At 42.8% G+C, this 17,585-nt stretch overlaps 1 protein-coding gene across 1 annotated transcript in view; it reads left to right on the forward strand.

The window, feature by feature from the left end:
* Nucleotides 1-17,585, forward strand: part of LTA4H (leukotriene A4 hydrolase) — a 66,220-nt gene that overhangs the window by 43,477 nt on the left and 5,158 nt on the right. Inside the window, exons 10-17 of the mRNA XM_077265535.1 lie at nucleotides 487-557; nucleotides 1,657-1,768; nucleotides 2,428-2,572; nucleotides 6,441-6,544; nucleotides 6,645-6,715; nucleotides 8,954-9,008; nucleotides 9,777-9,872; nucleotides 13,876-13,958. Of these exons, the coding sequence (XP_077121650.1) occupies nucleotides 487-557; nucleotides 1,657-1,768; nucleotides 2,428-2,572; nucleotides 6,441-6,544; nucleotides 6,645-6,715; nucleotides 8,954-9,008; nucleotides 9,777-9,872; nucleotides 13,876-13,958 (737 nt within the window). The remainder of the gene's footprint in view (nucleotides 1-486; nucleotides 558-1,656; nucleotides 1,769-2,427; nucleotides 2,573-6,440; nucleotides 6,545-6,644; nucleotides 6,716-8,953; nucleotides 9,009-9,776; nucleotides 9,873-13,875; nucleotides 13,959-17,585) is intronic.

The following is a 17,585-nucleotide window of genomic DNA, read 5'->3' on the forward strand; positions in this document are numbered from 1 at the left end:
ATTTTTTTTTCTTCTCTTTTCTTCTCTCCACTTACAAGAAATTTGGTTAACACTTGTACCAAACTTTTATCAAACGCTGATGAAAATGATCGGTCCATTTTTCCTCAAATGTGGAAAATCTGACGTGTGAATGAGGCCAAACTAACACTAATGGTAAGGACTCATTACAACCCCTATGTTTTATATGTAGTGGTCAAGAAAGTCCTCTTTGCCAATCTATTTTTTTTTTTTTTTTCCTGCAACTGTCATTTTTAAACAATTATAACCGAAAAATGTCTTATACTCTCCTCGTTGGGAATATTGTTCTTGCTTGAAAAGCAGCATTACGATGATTTGCAGCTCCTCCATTTTTTATTTCTCTGCACTGGTTTTAGAATCTTTTAACCATATATTTCTAGTTCATGAGTTTAGTTACATTCCGAAATATTCACAGATGTCTAATCTGCTGGATGTCAGAAATGGATCTCTTACCCATTTAATCTGTAGGTCATTGCACATGAAATCTCACACAGCTGGACAGGAAACTTGGTCACAAACAGAACCTGGGAAAACTTCTGGTATGTACATGTCTGATTGACGATCTCCTTACATGGTTGTCTTTGTCATCCCCAAGCAAAAACTGTATTAGCTGATGAGGAAAGCATACGAAAACTTACCATGGCACCTTATGGGGCTGCAGTTATATTGCTTCACTTTCTATAGGTAATACATTAATGTGAAATCCTTCCTTGTGCAAAAAGCATCAAATAAAATATTTGTCTTTAATAAACTATAGCTTGATCAAGTATTTTTACTTTTGATCAAATTCAAGCAGATAATGCATCTTCAGCAACGGATTTCCATACTTAGAAAAACTACATAGTGCCTATGGAAAATCAGTGGGTGATTGAAAAAAAAAAAAAAAATTGTAGCGCTTATTACAAGTGGTTAAAAGGAATTTTTCATCAGTTTTTTTTCCATCCAATAGCAGCGTAATATAGAGAGAGAGACCCTGCTTCCAGCAATGTCACTTACTAGGCTTCATGTTGTAGTTTTCATAAAATTCTGCTTCATTGTCTACAGTGATAAGCTCTTGCGGTGTAGTCCACCATATTCATGAGCTCTTGCTCTCTCAATCCCGACTATTTAATGGCAGCGTTCTGCCTATGCACAGTGCAGGCAGGACACTGTCAATAAGTGTTGTGGCAGAGTACTTAATTGAGAGAAATAGCAAATAAAATCAAGGTTTTATCAAACCTATTGCAAAAAGCCATGTAAGTGACAGCTGGAATTGGGGGTCTTTGTTGCTATTTTATATTGCCATCAGATTAGGAGACGTAACCTGGTGATACATCTGGCCAGTATGACCTTTTCCATAAGCTTTGGCTCTAGCCATTTATTGTAAGGCATTTAGAAGCTATAGGACATGTTTCATTTCTTTATTATAAAGGGAATGTCCATGGTCAGAAACTGGGCCTCCTTATTTCCAGTGTCTATGGGCTGTTTGTGGTATTACAGCTTTTCTTTATTAAAGTGAACGAAGCTGAGCTGCAGTACCTGACACAGCCCACACGTAACGGTGGCAGTATTTCTCAGATTTAAAGACCCTTTGTATTTATCAGTCATTAATTCACCCGTTTGTTAGAGAATATATAAAGTCGCAGCTCTTTGTTTCAGGTTAAATGAAGGTCACACGGTCTATCTGGAAAGGAGAATTGATGGACTTCTGTATGGAGAGCAGTTCCGACAGTTCAAGGCTTTGGGGGGATGGAAAGAACTTCAAAACGCCGTATGTAGGAATGTCTATCTTCATTATGTGTATATATTAGGAATTGTGATCATTTTACTCCAGTCTTTAGTCTGGTATTGTTCAAGCTGTAAATATATGAAAGGAACTTTATGGGAAGACCCAGTTATGCTTGGTGTCAGGCAAAAAGTAGGCTGTGCAGGATTTAAAGGGTGTCCTTTCACCTTCCTAAACGGGTAAAATTGCAAAGTGGTCCTAAAAAATGTACTTTGAATTTACTTATTTAAAAAAATCCTCTCTGTTCTCATGACTGTAGGGATTTTTAATTGTACTGTTTATTACTTAAGTTACTGGCCACCTCTGCAGTCTATCACCGGTGACCTGTGTGCTGGGTAAGGAGTACAGCGCTTACAAGCTCTTTTGTTATAGAGCTTGCAAGCGTTTCTCTAAAGTTGACCTGTTTTGGCCAGCTACAGTCTCAGCCTCAGTCTTGCTGAGAAGGCAAAGATTGCAGCTTTGGAGAGTTCATAGTTGGAGTGATGATGACGATGATCATCCAAACTGTGCACCATTCCCCGGCAACTGGAAATCCAGAAGCCATAGGAGCCACGTGCGCTCCTTTTGTTTTTCGACTTCAGTTTTTGTTCTTCCATTGCGCTAAGTACTTGACTAATATTCTGGGCATTCTCTCTGCGATACAGGTTAACACCTTCGGTGCTACTAATCCACTCACCAACCTGGTCCCCAACCTACATGAAGTTGATGTGGATGCAGCATTCTCCTCTGTACCATACGAGAAAGGATTTGCCCTTTTGTTCTACTTGGAGCAGCTTCTTGGTGGACCAGGTCTGTAAATGTTGGATGTGGAGGACGTGTGAATGAGAGATTAATATTTAGCATTTTGGGTGCCATCCTAAAATTCTATCTTCAGATCAGAACCCATGTGATAACAGTAGGTTTTTCTTCCATGTCACATGAGAATAAACTTCTGTGTGTGAAGACGATAAAGCTCTAAAATACCACTGGCGCTACTTAGTTCTAAACTACCTGCTGCAGAATAGTCATTCCCAAATCCAGCACAAGATTAAATATCTATTTTTTACTCGCTTATATATTGCCATTAATTCCACATGATTGGCACTGTGCGCACTGGGCTCACAGTCTAGATTCCCTACCTAGCTTATGTGGGAGTACTGACTTTTACTACCTTTTGTAGTTTGTCGTGACGTCACAACCGGCAGCTCCATTTTTGAAAGGTGGTCACATTGAATAACTGCCACCGGCCGGGCCACTACCGGAGAATACTCTTGCCGTGTGATTTAGGAACACTTGGAACTAGTTTTTATGGAACACCTTGGTCTTTTATATTTTGTACCTACACAAGGTTGGCTTATTTACAATCCTCCTCATATATTGAATTATTTCATTACACAATGTTATTTTAGACGAACACCAGTCCTTCTCCCTCATTGTTTGAGAGTTTCCATAGTATTGCTCTACAACCTCTACAGGAAACCTTCACCATGAACCAAGAACACTCCTTTATGTTGATGATTCTTTGTTACATTCATTATTATATATTGATGGTCGTTTCTAAAGAAATCCTTGGTTCATTAAAAAAGGTTTTTGTTGGTTACACATAGCTGAAGCAATGAGATATTAGGTTTCATAATTATATATTTCATCAATCCATCTGTGCAGCAATAGGAAGTGTGGATATTCTGCCTTTTCTTTTCTAAAATTGCTTTTCTGGAAAACTATATCTGCTGATTTTTACCAAAAACAAACTTTCTAATAATAAAATACCCATTATTAAAATATCTGACTTCTTCTTCTAATCACCTCCCAAAATCCAGACGTTAAAGACCTGTAGATGCGTGCAGTATGCCATAAGGCTATGTTCACACGTTCAGGATTTCTTTCAGAAATTTCCTGAGCAAAACAGGACATTTTCTGCAAGAAAATCCGCATGTGTTTTTACCGTGTTTTTTTTTTTTTTTTTTTTGGCGGATTTTTCCGGAGGTTGCCAATGCAATAATATAGTGGGAAATGCGCCAAAAATCCGCAAAATTAATGAACATGCTGCATTTTTTACCGCGATGCGTTTTTTTTTTCGTAAAAAAAAACGCATCATGTGCACAAAAATTGCGGAATGCATTCTAAATGATGGGATGCATAATGTATGCGTTTTTTTCCGCGTTTTTATAGCGAAAAACGCACAAAATCTGCAACATGTGCACACAGCCTAAAGGTCCACTGATGACTGGAGAGGCAGGGGAGCGCTCTCCTCATGAATACTCTGGATTCCTAACTATGTGCCTGAAGTATTGTATTGGGTTACAAGCCTAAAGTTGCAATAATGTTTTGTGTTATTTACACTTTTTTCTTACAATACACCTATCCCTATGTTATACCTCCTTAAAGAGGGCAGCATATTGCTTGACAGACCTCCTATTATTTTTTTTTTTAAGATGTTTTTGGAAAAGTTACATTGGAACCAGTTTGGTTACCTTTACAGCACCTATTAGTCACCTATGTTATAGCATTAGATCCCATATATACTTGGCTGTGGTACCTGTAATGGCACATACACCTGTTATCATATGACCAAGACTTTTTTTTTTTTTTTACTCTGAAACTAGAACATCCTTTTAATATATAGTGCCTTGCAAAAGTATTCGGCTCCCTGGAACTTTTCAACCTTTTCCAACATATCATGCTTTAAACATAAAGATACCAAATGTAAATTTTCTGTGAAGAATGAACAACAAGTGGAACACAATTGTGAAGTTTAACGAAATTTATTGATTATTTAAAATTTTTGTGGAAACTCAAAAACTGAAAAGTGGGGCGTGCAATATTATTCGGCCCCTTTACTTTCAGTGCAGCAAACTCACTCCAGAAGTTCATTGTGGATCTCTGAATGATCCAATGTTGTCCTAAATGCCTAATGATGATAAATATAATCCACCTGTGTGTAATCAAGTCTCCGTATAAATGCACCTGCTCTGTGATAGTCTCAGGGTTCTGTTTGAAGCATAGAGAGATTCATGAAGACCAAGGGACACAACAGGCAGGTCCATGATACTGTTCTGGAGAAGTTTAATGCCGGATTTGGATACAAAATGCTTTCCAAAACTTTAAACATCCAAGGAGCTCTGTGCAAGCGATCATATTGAAATGGAAGAAGTGTCATACCACTGCAAATCTACCAAGACCCGGCCGTCCCTCTAAACTTTCATCTCAAACAAGGAGAAGACTGATCAGAGATGCAGCCAAGAGGCCCATGATCACTCTGGATGAACTGCAGAGATCTACAGCTGAGGTGGGACAGTCTGTCCATAGGACAACAATCAGTCGTACACTGCACAAATCTGGCTTTTATGGAAGAGTGGCAAGAAGAAAGCCATTTCTCAAAGATATCCATAAAAAGTGTCGACAAGCCACCTGGGAGACACACCAAACATGTGGACGAAGGTGCTCTGGTCAGATGAAACCAAAATCGAACTTTTTGGTAACAATGCCAAACGATATGTTTGGCGTAAAGGCAACACAGCTCATCACCCTGAACACACCATCCCCACTGTCAAACATAGTGGTGGCAGCATCACGGTATGGACCTGCTTTTCTTCAGCAGGGACAGGGAAGATGGTTAAAATTGATGGGAAGATGGATGGAGCCAAATACAGGACCATTCTTGAAGAAAACCTGTTGGAGTCTGCAAAAGACCTGAGACTGGGACGGAGATTTGTCTTCCAACAAGACAATGATCCCAAACATAAAGCAAAATCTACAATGGAATGGTTCACAAATAAACGTATCCAGGTGTTAGAATGGACAAGTCAAAGTCCAGACCTCAATCCAATCGAGAATCTGTGGAAAGAGCTGAAAACTGCTGTTCACAAACGATCTCCATCAAACCTCACTGAGCTCGAGCTGTTTGCCAAGGAAGAATGGGCAAGAATTCAGTCTCTCGATATACAAAACTGATAGAGACATACCACAAGCGACTTGCAGCTGTAATCGCAGCAAAAGGTGGAGCAACAAAGTATTACGTTAAAGGGGCCGAATAATATTGCACGCCCCACTTTTCAGTTTTTGAATTTCCACAAAAATTTAAAATAACCAATAAATTTCGTTCAACTTCACAATTGTGCTCCACTTGTTGTTGATTCTTCACCAAAAATTTACATTTGATATCTCTGTTTGAAGCATGATATGTGGGAAAAGGTTGAAAAGTTCCAGGGGGCGAACACTTTCGCAAGGCACTATATGTGCTAGAGCTGGGTGACAATACTGTGGAACGTATTGCAGCAAGTGTTTAAGATGCACAATTTAACATAAACCTGCAATCCCATTTCCCAACTTGTAAAATGGTTTGTGTGTGTCCTACATATATCTTTTTTTTTTTTTTTTTTTTCTTGTACTGGGAATACACATTTTTAAGATGCATGGAGTTCTGTATACCATAGGAAATAACAGTATGACCACTTACTAGGCTATATTGGAAAAGTTGGTAAAATGCCACCCTTGTTCTCGGCCATTGCTTCCTGCTATTGGCTGACGCTTCCATCTTTTCTCGGCACGATATTGTATATAATACTGAAAGACTTATACTTTGACTGTCTTTTTGTTATGAATATTGATTATTCCTTCTGATATATTTCTAGATTATTTTTTTTTTGTTCATTGTAATTACAAATTGATTTTCTAGATGTGTTTCTTGGATTTTTGAAAACCTACATCCAGGCGTTTGCTTATAAAAGTGTAACCACTGAGGAGTGGAAAACGTTCCTGTATTCATATTTCAAAGACAAGGTACAAGTGTGGTTTTGGTTGTGTTTTGTTTTTTTTGCCCCTGGGTTATTGTTTTCATAGTTCAACATAGATGATGTTTTCCTCTTGTCCATGAATACAGGTGGAGATTCTTGATAACGTTGACTGGAATGGGTGGATGCACACGCCAGGCATGCCGCCAGTGCAACCCAAGTGAGTTTCTGTTGCTTCTATTGTCAATATGCTTTTCCCCTATGGCTATTCATACACATTGGTGAGATTTTCTGCTGAAGATTTGGTTACAACAAATCTGCATGTATTTATGGATTTTATTGGAGTAGAGCGAAATCTGCAGGAAAATCTACCCCCCCCCCCTTTACCAAGCATTGAATAGGGTGCTATGGAAATACTCATAATAATGCGCATGCTTCATATCTTTCCCATGCTTTTATTTTCACGTGGACTTTTTTTCCACAACGTGTTACTGGGCTTTCAAAAAAAACCATTTATGTGTATTATATTGTGAATTTCCGTGCGGAATCCACAACGTGTGAACTCGACCTATCTGTCCAAACATTTACAGAGGAAATTATTTCTCATTGTGTGCAGTCTTTAAATAAATTTCTGAAATCACTTCACTTAGAGGATGCTGTTCAGTGTATAGTGTTTTTTTTGTTGTTGTTTTTTTTACTTTTGTAGAAAAGACACACAGTACACATTATACAAACCTAAAAACAAAAAGTACATTATTTTAAATAATTTTATATGTTGCTCCAGATCAAATACATGAAAGCATTATATAATTAGCTTGTCATTTGTGTTAAGAATATATCTGCTCACCTACAATTACATGGATGCACGGCTGATTTCAAAGCCAGAGTTGATGTGCGCAAGAAGGCAAAGCCAGCAGTCGGTTCGTCCTAGTCACTTTGAGCAGGGGGTTGGACCAGATAACCGACGAGGTCCCTTCCATCTCTACTATTCTATGACTCAAGCTTTATTTCCGAATATCAAAAATATGGAATGCATGGTTGGTCTAAAGTTTTTAATAATGCGATTTGTGTTACGTTATAATTAAGGTCCATTAATGGCCTGAAATGCATAGGTGAAGCAATAACTTGAAATAAAGCACATTATAATTATCAGGACATTGCCATTGCTTCCTTATTTGCATTTTGTAATTGGAATTTCTAAAATATTGGCACAAGTCTAAGGATGCATTCACATTTGCAACTTTTTCATACTTGTTCTCAGTATTTTTCACAGATAGATCCAATAGAGGCAACTTGGCAGGTGACCACAAAAATGTAAACTAGATATGAGCAGTCACACGAGGACAATCCTAACAGTACATATGTTACACACTGTTAGTATACGGCACGATACACTCCCTACCAAAGTTGCTGCCTGACCTGGAAAACCACTTGATAAGGTCTTGGAGACAGGTTTTGGTGTTGTGTATAAAGATTATTAGTTTTATTAATGTCTACACTATTTTTAAGTATCACTTGTTTCCATATCACTTGTTTCCAGTACTGATAAATGTTCATTAGGCATAAACCCTGGAGAGTCGTATGACAAAATTCTGTCTTTGGACATTGAAGATAAATGTGTTTCAGAACCGTGTTTACACAGTCACCCCCCTGCCACTGTGACAAGGTCTAAAATAGGGTAGTCATCTTCAGAGTATGCCTTGAGCAAAAACCCTAAACTGTTGGGGTAGACCCTTATTTCCAGAAATTAAAGGGGTACTTCCCTTTCAGAAAACTAGTCTGTAGTAGCTATAGGAGTATTGGTTGCCCTTCTAAGGGCCACCCATCCAGTCAGTCACGTTGAAAATGTTGCACCGAATGAGTGCGTTCAGCGGCTCTGCCCAAGTAGACTGAGCCGCAGATTGGCTGCCGCATCATTAGCGCGGAGACTGGTGCAGCAGCGACGTACCAGAGCTGGACCCAAGGAAGGGGAATTCTCGGTTTGCGTGATTAGCTGCTGACTCTTAAACAAGCAGTCAGGAGCTAATCACGCAGAAAGGGTCTGGGAGAAGCAATCTTATGACATGAGAACAGGATATATCTTGATGCAAATTATTTGTGGCAGCCAGTGTAAAGACATTGTCAGAATATCCCGATAGAGCCCATCCTTCTCTGTTGTAGGGCAAGATATAGGATGAAAGTGGTGATCCAGAGTGTAGCTATAGGCAACCCCTCCATCTTTCCCCTGTATTGGTCACTTGCCTCGTAAGTTGCTATATTATTGTTATCTAGCTCTATGCACACCATTGCATGTGCTGGAAAAGCTTCTTAATGGATCTTTCCAATCTACCCTTACCTCTGATTTCAAAACCTCCAAATGTTCGTTGTACTTGGACTCTTTCTCCCCCCTCTAACCCCTGATGAGAATCCGTATGTAGTTTTCTGCTCTGGTGGCTGATATCGTCCATCTCTTTTGCAGGTACGATATGACTCTTGCCAATGCCTGTGTTCTACTTGGCAACAGATGGACAGAGGTAAGAGGTGCAACGTCCTTCTTGGCTGTAACCGGTTTCTATTGGTAGTCAGAAGATTAACGGTACAGCGAAGCCGCTGAGCATGCACTACCATCATTGTAGAGGAGAGGGTGAAATATGCGGCACAACCGCAGCGTAAACTTCACAATTTGCCTATTTTGTGGATTGGTCCCGACACATACGCTAAAGGCATTCTCGTGAGAAGAAAAAAAAACCTGACCCATTAGTTGTTCGTAGCGTCTTTCGAAGTTTTATATGCCCTATTACGGATTAGTTTTAAGTAAGACAACCACTTTAAAGGGAACCTGTCATGCTGTACATGCAGTCTAATCTGTGGGCAGCATGGTATAGAGAAGGAGAAGCTGAGCAGAATGATGTATAGGTTCGGCGGAAAAAATGATTTGTATTTAATTCATTGAGATCCCTGGTGGTTCTCTACATGAGTCCAGGGGGCGGTCCTGTTCAGTGATTGACAGTCTTCCCTGTATGAATGAACGTGAAAAGATGGCGGTCAATCTCTGTGTGTATGTGTCCAGTGGGCGGTCTTATTCAAACACCAGGGATTGCAACGAAAATGTACATCGATCCCATCAGCTCCTCCACTGTCTGCAGATCAGGATGTATACATAAAGGTCTTCTTTTAATAGACTGAAATGATTGATTGTAACATGATGACCAATTGGATCAGATTGCACCGTTTATTTATTTATTTTTTGGGGCAAAGCTTTTATCTTTTTTTTTTCTTTCTATTTTTGTCATTTTGTTTAGGCTAAGGCGAGTGATTTGAGTTCATTCACTGCCACCGACCTGAAAGAATTATCATCTCATCAGCAAATTGAGTTCCTGACTCTCTTGCTTCTTAAGGTAATTGTTCTTTCTTCGCAGTAGTATTAATATATTATATTCTGAAAACTGTTTTGCATTGATTCCACTTTACTAATAATGATGCTTCTAGGATTGATTGGGTACAAGATAGGCCAAGCATGTATTTAAAAAGTAAAATCTATTAAGTGATCTTGGCACCTATAGTTCAGGGGAAGCGGACAATTCCATAGAGATTATACTGCATACTTTACAGCTAACTAAAGTAAATATGCTTTAAAGGCAACCTGTCACAAAATGTTTGTACCTTTAAAACTCTAGCATGTCGATATACTGCTGGGTTTTAGGGTGACTTACATATGCAATGCCATAAGGAACATTTCTGATAGTGCCATGTTAAAGGGATATTCCTATCTTAATATGTAGTAGGTGTAATATTATTTATTATTATTCTCCAAGTAGACATAGCGAATCAGAAGAACTGCACTACATTTCTCTTTCCATATATGCAGGGCATTGCAGTACCTTTAGGTATCCAGGGTTACAACCACTATCGACTAGCTGTCACTGAGTGGTTGCAACCATGGATACTTAGGGTAGGTGCCCACGATCCGTAAACGCTGCGGGTTGGATGCTGCGTACTTGCGCAGTATCCAGATGTTACAGCATAGTGGATGGAAACTCAAGAAACCCCATGTCCACTATGCGTGCACCATCACCCACGGCTCACCTGCGGAGACAGACATGCGGCACGTCTTTCCAGACTGCAGCATGTCTATTTATCTTGCGGAGATGTGAGTCGCTGCATGATTCATCTCACCCATACAATGTATTGGACGCGGTAAATCCGCACGGTTCAGTGACCACATGCGGATTCACCTGCGTTCAATAGCCGGCAGCGCTTTGGACGCAGCGGTTGCCTGTTCCTGATCGTGTGCAACATACCCTCAAGCTACTGCAATGCCCTGCACATGGGGTAAGCGACATAGCAAATTAAAAGTACTATACTACATTACTTTTTAGAGGTATTTGCTAATATTATTATTTTTACACTTACTACATATTGGAATAGGATCTTGGAGATGGGAATACCCTTTTAAGTTTTATATAATATGGATGCTTTATGTAACTTATCAAAGAAGTGTTATATGGTGCCTTAGGGGACAACAATTTATTGACAGATTCCATTTAAATTGCTATCCCATCTCAGAAAGTGCCAACCTATGGCTAGGCTGTTACGGCTTTCTGAACATTGGCAGCCAAAAATTCAAAACTCCAGAACTGCTGCTTTTCAGTCGCCACAGCTTTGTCAAAAATTGCCAAACGAAGTGATCAAAATGATGGATCTCCAAAATACGATCAATATCAATAAAAACATCAGCTTGCCACACTAAAAAGCAGCAAAAGCAGCCCTCACACAGCTCCATAAACCTGCAAAAAAAAAAGCTACAGATCACGGAAATGGCAACAAACCAAATTTATTTGTTTATGAATTTCACTGCACTTGAAATTTTATTGCTATTTTCTAGTACATTAAATGGTAAATCAATTGTTTTTTGCTGGCCAAGTTGTGAGTTTTTGATGATGCAAGTCCTCATATGGCTGTGTCAATGGAAAAATTTATAGCTCTTGAAAAATCAGGAGGAGAAAATTAAAGCCTGAAAATCGCCCAGTCAGGAAGGAGCACATCTATTAGCCAAACTGCACGCGTTTTGAGCCATTTGGGTTACTAGATGCAGGAACCTGTAGGTGTAATATAACTGTCCTTACCTAGGGCCACATGTTAAGCTGACAGACGCCCTTTAAGGACATTTGCTTGATTTTTCTCTATTGTTAGGGTTAGTCTGAAATCGCTGTTGTCCAAATAAATGTGCTATATACAGGTGCTTCTCGCTAAATTAGAATATCATGAAAGTTACCATATATACTCTAGTATAAGCCGACCCGAGTATAAGCCGAGGCACCTAATTTTGGCACGGAAAACTGGGTAAGCTTATTGACTCGCATATAAGCCGGGTATGCATTGTCCCCTCATCCCTGTCCTGCTCTGTGTGGCTCCCCCCGTCCTGTCCTGCTCTGTGTGGCTCCCCCCGTCCTGTCCTGCTCTGTGTGGCTCCCCCCGTCCTGTACTACTGCTCTGTGTGGCTCCCCCGTTCCCCGGTGAGTATGTCACAGCCGCCGGCTCCTGCTGCTGCTCCCCCGCTCCCCTCCCCCTCCCCTGTTGACTTTCAGGAACAAAGACTCGTGTATGAGCTGAGGGGGCATTTTCAGCACAAAAAAGTGCTGAAAATCTCTGCGTATACATGAGTATATGCGGTAATTTATTTCAGCTCTTCAGTACAAAAAGTGAAACTCATATAGTCATTACAAACAGAGTGATCTATTTCAAGTGTTTATATCTGTTAATGTTGATGCTCTACCACAAGATATTAGGACCATCCACAACTTGCATAGTTTTAGGCGCTCGCTCAAAACTCATTTGTTCAGAGCGGCCTATCACGTTCCCACTCCTCACTGTAAAGCGCTGCGGAATATGTTGGCGCTATATAAATAAAGATGATGATTATTATTATTATGTTCATCATTATGGCTTACAGCCAATGAAAACCCGAAAGTCATTATCTCAGTAAATTAGAATACTTTATATCACCAGCTTGAAAAATTATTTTAAAATCCAAAATGTTGGCCTACTGAAATGCACGTCCAGTAAATGCACTCAATACTTGGTCAGGGCTCCTTTTGCATTAATTACTGCATCAATGCGGCATAGCATGGAAGCGATCAGCCTGTGGCACTGCTGAGGTGTTATGGAAGCCCAGGTTGCTTTGATGGCAGACTTCAGCTCGTCTGCATTGTTGGGGTCTGGTGTCTCTCATCTTCCTCTTGACAATACCCCATAGATTCTCTATGGTGTTAAGGTCAGGTGAGTTTGCTCACCAATCAAGCACAGTGATACTGTTGTTTTTAAACCAAGTATTGGTACTTTTGGCAGTGTGGACAGGTGTCAAGTCCTGCTGGAGAATGAAGTTTCCATCTCCAAAAAGCTTGTCTGCAGAGGGAAGCATGAAGTGCTCTAAAATTTCCTGGTAGACGGCTGCGCTGACTTTGGACCTACACCAGCAGATGACATGGCTCCCCAAACCATCACCGATTGTGGAAACTTCACACTAGACCTCAAGCAGCTTGGATTGTGGCCTCTTCACTCTTATTCCAGACTCTGGGACCTTGATCTCCAAATGAAGTGCAAATTTTACTTTCATCTGAAAACAACACCTTGGACCACTGAGCAACAGTCCAGTTCTTTTTCTCTTTGGCCCAGGTAAGACACTTCTGGTTGACTGTTGGTCATGAGTGACTTGACACAAGGAATGCGACACTTGTAGCCCATGTCCTGGATATGTCTGTATGTGGTGGCTCTTGAAGCAATGACTCCAGCAGCAGTCCACTCCTTGTGAATCTCCCACAAATCTTTGAATGGCCTTTTCTTAACAATCCTTTCAAGACTGCGGTTATCCCTGTTGCTTGTGCACCTTTTTCTACCACACTTTTTCCTTCCACTTAACTTTCCATCAATTTGCTTGGATACAGCACTCTGTGAACAGCCAGCTTCTTTAGCAATTACCTTTTGTGGCTTACCCTTCTTGTGGAGTGTGACAATGACTGCCTTCTGGACATCTATCAAGTCACCAGTCTTCCCCATGATTGTGGAGCTTAATGAAACAAACTAAGGGACTTTGTAAATGCTTAGGAAGCCTTCGCAGGTGTTTATTGTGAAGTATTCTGATTTACCGAGATAATGACTTTTGGGTTTTCATTGGCTGTAAGCCATAGTCATCAACATTAACAGAAATAAACACTTGAAATAGATCACTCTGTTTGTAATGACTCTATAGAATGAGTTTCACTTTTTGTATTGAAGAACTGAAATAAATTAACTTTTTGATGATATTCTAATTTAGTGAGAAGCATTTGAAACTTTTTATATAATACAATGTGAGTGTAGAACAGACTATAAATTTTTTTATTTTTTATTTTTTCTGAGCAGGATCCATTGCCGGTGTCTCATGTGAAGCGTATGCAAGAGGTATACAACTTCAATGATGTCAAGAACTCTGAGATTCTATTTAGGTATGTAAGATCAAAACTGACAATCGGTTCATAAGGTACAACGGAAAAACTGTTGCCATGCTAGTGAGGACTGCCCTCTGCTGGTACATTTGAGACCTAGTGCTAATCAGTGTGAAGTGTGTTTTTCTTTTTTTGTGTTTTAAATACGTGTTTCCATTTTTTCACCATGATTTCAGTAAAGAACAATTAAATTATTATTTATTTTGTTATATGATGCAGTTCTACTTGATGTAGATTTATCCTCTGCCTGACTTACAATTTAAATGGCAAGAATGCTGTAAACATGTCAGACATATCTTCTGACTACTACCTTGATTTATTTAATTACCTTTAATTATTTTTTTTTTTTTAAATCTTCCGGTAGTACTTACTGAAAGTTTAAAGAGCTTTTTCTCCTTCGCCTCATTGGGGGACACAGGACCATGGGTTATGCTGCTGTCTCTAGGAGGCTGACACTAAGCTGAGACAAAAAAAGGTTAGCTCCTCCCCTGCAGTATACACCCTCATACTGGCTTCCAGACACCCAGTTCAAGCTTAGTGTCCGTAGGAGGCACACTGATTTTTATTCTCATGGATTTTTTCTTTTTAATCTATTCCGGACGAAGGGGGCGACGGATTCTTTCATGGTCCGATCTCCCCCGAACCAACAACAGGCGAGCACGGGAGTTTCACCTCACCGTATCCTCTCCTGCGACGTGGGAGCCACTGCCTGAGCTGATCTTTTTTGGGGCGACGGTTTTTTCCCTAGAAGGGCACCGTTCTCCCCACTTAGTCCAGACGAGCACTGGTGTTTTCCTCCAGTATCCTCTTCTGCAGCCAGGCCTTTTTATGCCGGACTGCCCTGTCCACCAGGTTTCACCCTCGGCTGTACAGAGGCACTAGTACCCGTGGCGTCCGTGCGATATTCCCTGCATCACCACTGCATGCGGCTGATTCAGGGGTGGACGGTTCCTCTCCACCCCCCGTTTCTGGGGCTGGTGGATGGAGGCTTCCCATCCCCTGCACCGTCCCTGTCTTTCACCCCAATTACCTCAGTCCCGGTGCGCTGCTCCATCAGGGTAAGTGTCTCGGGGGTAGGGCAGGTGGTCACTGGTCCGGCGGTCCGGAGGGCTCCCCATGTTCTAGTGGCACTCCTTATTCTTGGGCCTCTTGATACCGCGGCCTTCAGCGGCAGCGCGCCAGGCCGATGGTACAAATTTAGTCCCCGGCTTCGGCCTAGACGACCGGGAACCTGGCGCTTCCCGATAGGCTCCGCCCCCCTTTTTCGCGTCATCGCGCGGCTCCGCCCACCTCTAGTGGCGCTTCACGCTAGGCTCCGCCCCCTTTTCGAGTCATCGCGCGGCTCCGCCCCCTTTTCGCGTCATCACGTGGCTCCGCCCACCGGTCCTGGCGCTTCTCGCTGTGTGCGAGATCTTCCCCCAGGTCTCGGCGGCCATCTTGGATCTCATATGCACGCCGCAGCACCAGGTCTCCCAGCTGCAGCGTCCCCCACGTGCAGCTCTGTGCACGCCGGCTGTCGCCTAGTTCTCCTGCCGCCTCCCTCTTCCTCGTTGGGACACAGGACCAGGGTAAGGAGACCGTCAGCGCTCTCCTGCAGTCTCGCTCTCGCTTCCCCTCCCGGGGAATCAGGCTAGCCCCTGGCATTAGTTTACACCATGTCTCCGTCTAAGACTAAGAAATCCACAAAGGTGCATTCGACCTTTTTTTCTGCGTGTACCACCTGCCAGGCTCCACTTCCCCGCCCTCAAAGCTCTCCCCTCTGCTCTGCCTGCGATGCCCCAGGAGCCCTCCACCGCCACCGACTCCGGTGTACCTAGCCCCCCCCCCGTGGGTTGTTTCACTTTCGCAGTCCGTGGATTTTTTAGCCAACGCCATCAAATCCATTCAAAATCCTCCCGGGGAACGGGGCAATCCGTTACAGGTCCTAAGGGATCCCTACGTAGCAGGGGATTCGTCTACCAGCAGGGGCCGCTCTCCACTTATAGAGGCACGGTCGTCCAGAAAACGGATCCGTACTACCTCTCCTGGGCGTTCACCTCGCCACTCAGTTTCTGGCAGCTCCACCTCTCGCTCACCCTCTTTGGGGGCTCGCAGCGTTCAAGACTCTGAACATGAGTCCGAGGTATCATTGGACCCGGAGGCTCCAGAGTTTAGAGCTACGGTTAACTCCCTCATTGTAGCAGTCAATCACGCGCTTAGGGTGGATGATGACCCTAATTCCGCTCCGGAACACGCGGTTTCTTTTACCAGAACCAAGCGTTCCCACAAGACTTTTGCCTCTCACCCAGCTTTTCTTGATATAGTCAAGCGTCACAGGGAGCGTCCAGATAAACGTTTCTCGGGTAAGAAGGATCTGGTATCGAAGTATCCCTTCTCAACAGATCTCGTGAAAGACTGGACGGATCCCCCTATAGTAGACCCTCCGGTCTCGCGCCTGGCCTCTAAAACACTTCTCTCAGTCCCGGACGGCGCTTCAATTAAGAGTCCCACTGAACGCCAGCTAGACTCCCTAGCTCGCTCAGTGTATGAGGCCTCAGGCTCTTCCCTGTCCCCCTCATTCGCCGCGGCTTGGGTGACTAAGGCAATGGTTTCCTGGGCGGATGCTCTAGCGAAATCTATTCACGAACAGGACCTCCCGTCTGAGATGGCGGACCTGGCTAAGCAGTTAGCCATGGCTAGTGATTATGTGATGTACGCATCTCTTGATGCGGCGAATTGCGCAGCATCGGCGGCCGCTAACGCCATCGCTATTAGAAGGACTCTTTGGCTCAGAGAGTGGCGCGCAGACTCCTCCTCTAAAAAATCTCTGATTTCTCTCCCTTTTCAAAGCGGGCGCCTTTTTGGCGAAAGGCTTGACCAGCTTATTTCCGACGCCACGGGAGGAAAGAGCAAGTTTCTTCCCCAACAGAGGCCCAAGGCGGCTTTCCAGCGTCAACCTTATTTTCGCTTTCGGTCCTTTCGTACCAGCCCAGCCTGGTCCAATCCTACCGGTCGCCCCAGATCGGACCGATCCGCTCGCACAGACAGAGACGTTCGCCCCTCCTTCAGGCCGATCCCTTCCTGGCGCGGAAAACCTAGGCAGCCCAGAACCAGAGGTTCCAGACCTCCCAGATTCCCGTCTCAATGACTCGGGAACGGCGCCAGTCGATACCACCAGAGTAGGCGGACGTCTACTCCTTTTTCAGCAGGCCTGGCTCTCCGTCGTTCAAGACGGATGGGTCAGGGACCTGGTATCGTCGGGCTACAAAATAGAGTTCTCCTCTCCTCCTCCAACCCGGTTTTTCCCCTCTCGTCTCCCCAGCTCGGGAGCTCAGTCTCGCGCCCTTCTTTGCGCTATCCACTCCCTCCGCCAGAGCGGGGTCATTGTTCCGGTCCCGGAACACGAGAGGTTCAAAGGTTTCTACTCAAACCTCTTCGTAGTGCCAAAAAAGGACGGAACAGTGCGCCCCATTTTGGATCTGAAACTCCTGAACAAGTGTGTAAGAGTCCGGCACTTCAGGATGGAATCACTCAGATCGGTCATCTCTTCGTTGGAAAGAGGGGAATTCTTGGCCTCGATAGGCATCCTTGATGTCTATCTTCACATCCCTATTTTCCCGCCTCATCAAAGGTTCCTCCGCTTTGCCA

Source organism: Ranitomeya variabilis, chromosome 5, assembly GCF_051348905.1.
Source record: "Ranitomeya variabilis isolate aRanVar5 chromosome 5, aRanVar5.hap1, whole genome shotgun sequence".
NCBI classification, from domain to species: Eukaryota; Metazoa; Chordata; class Amphibia; order Anura; family Dendrobatidae; genus Ranitomeya; species Ranitomeya variabilis.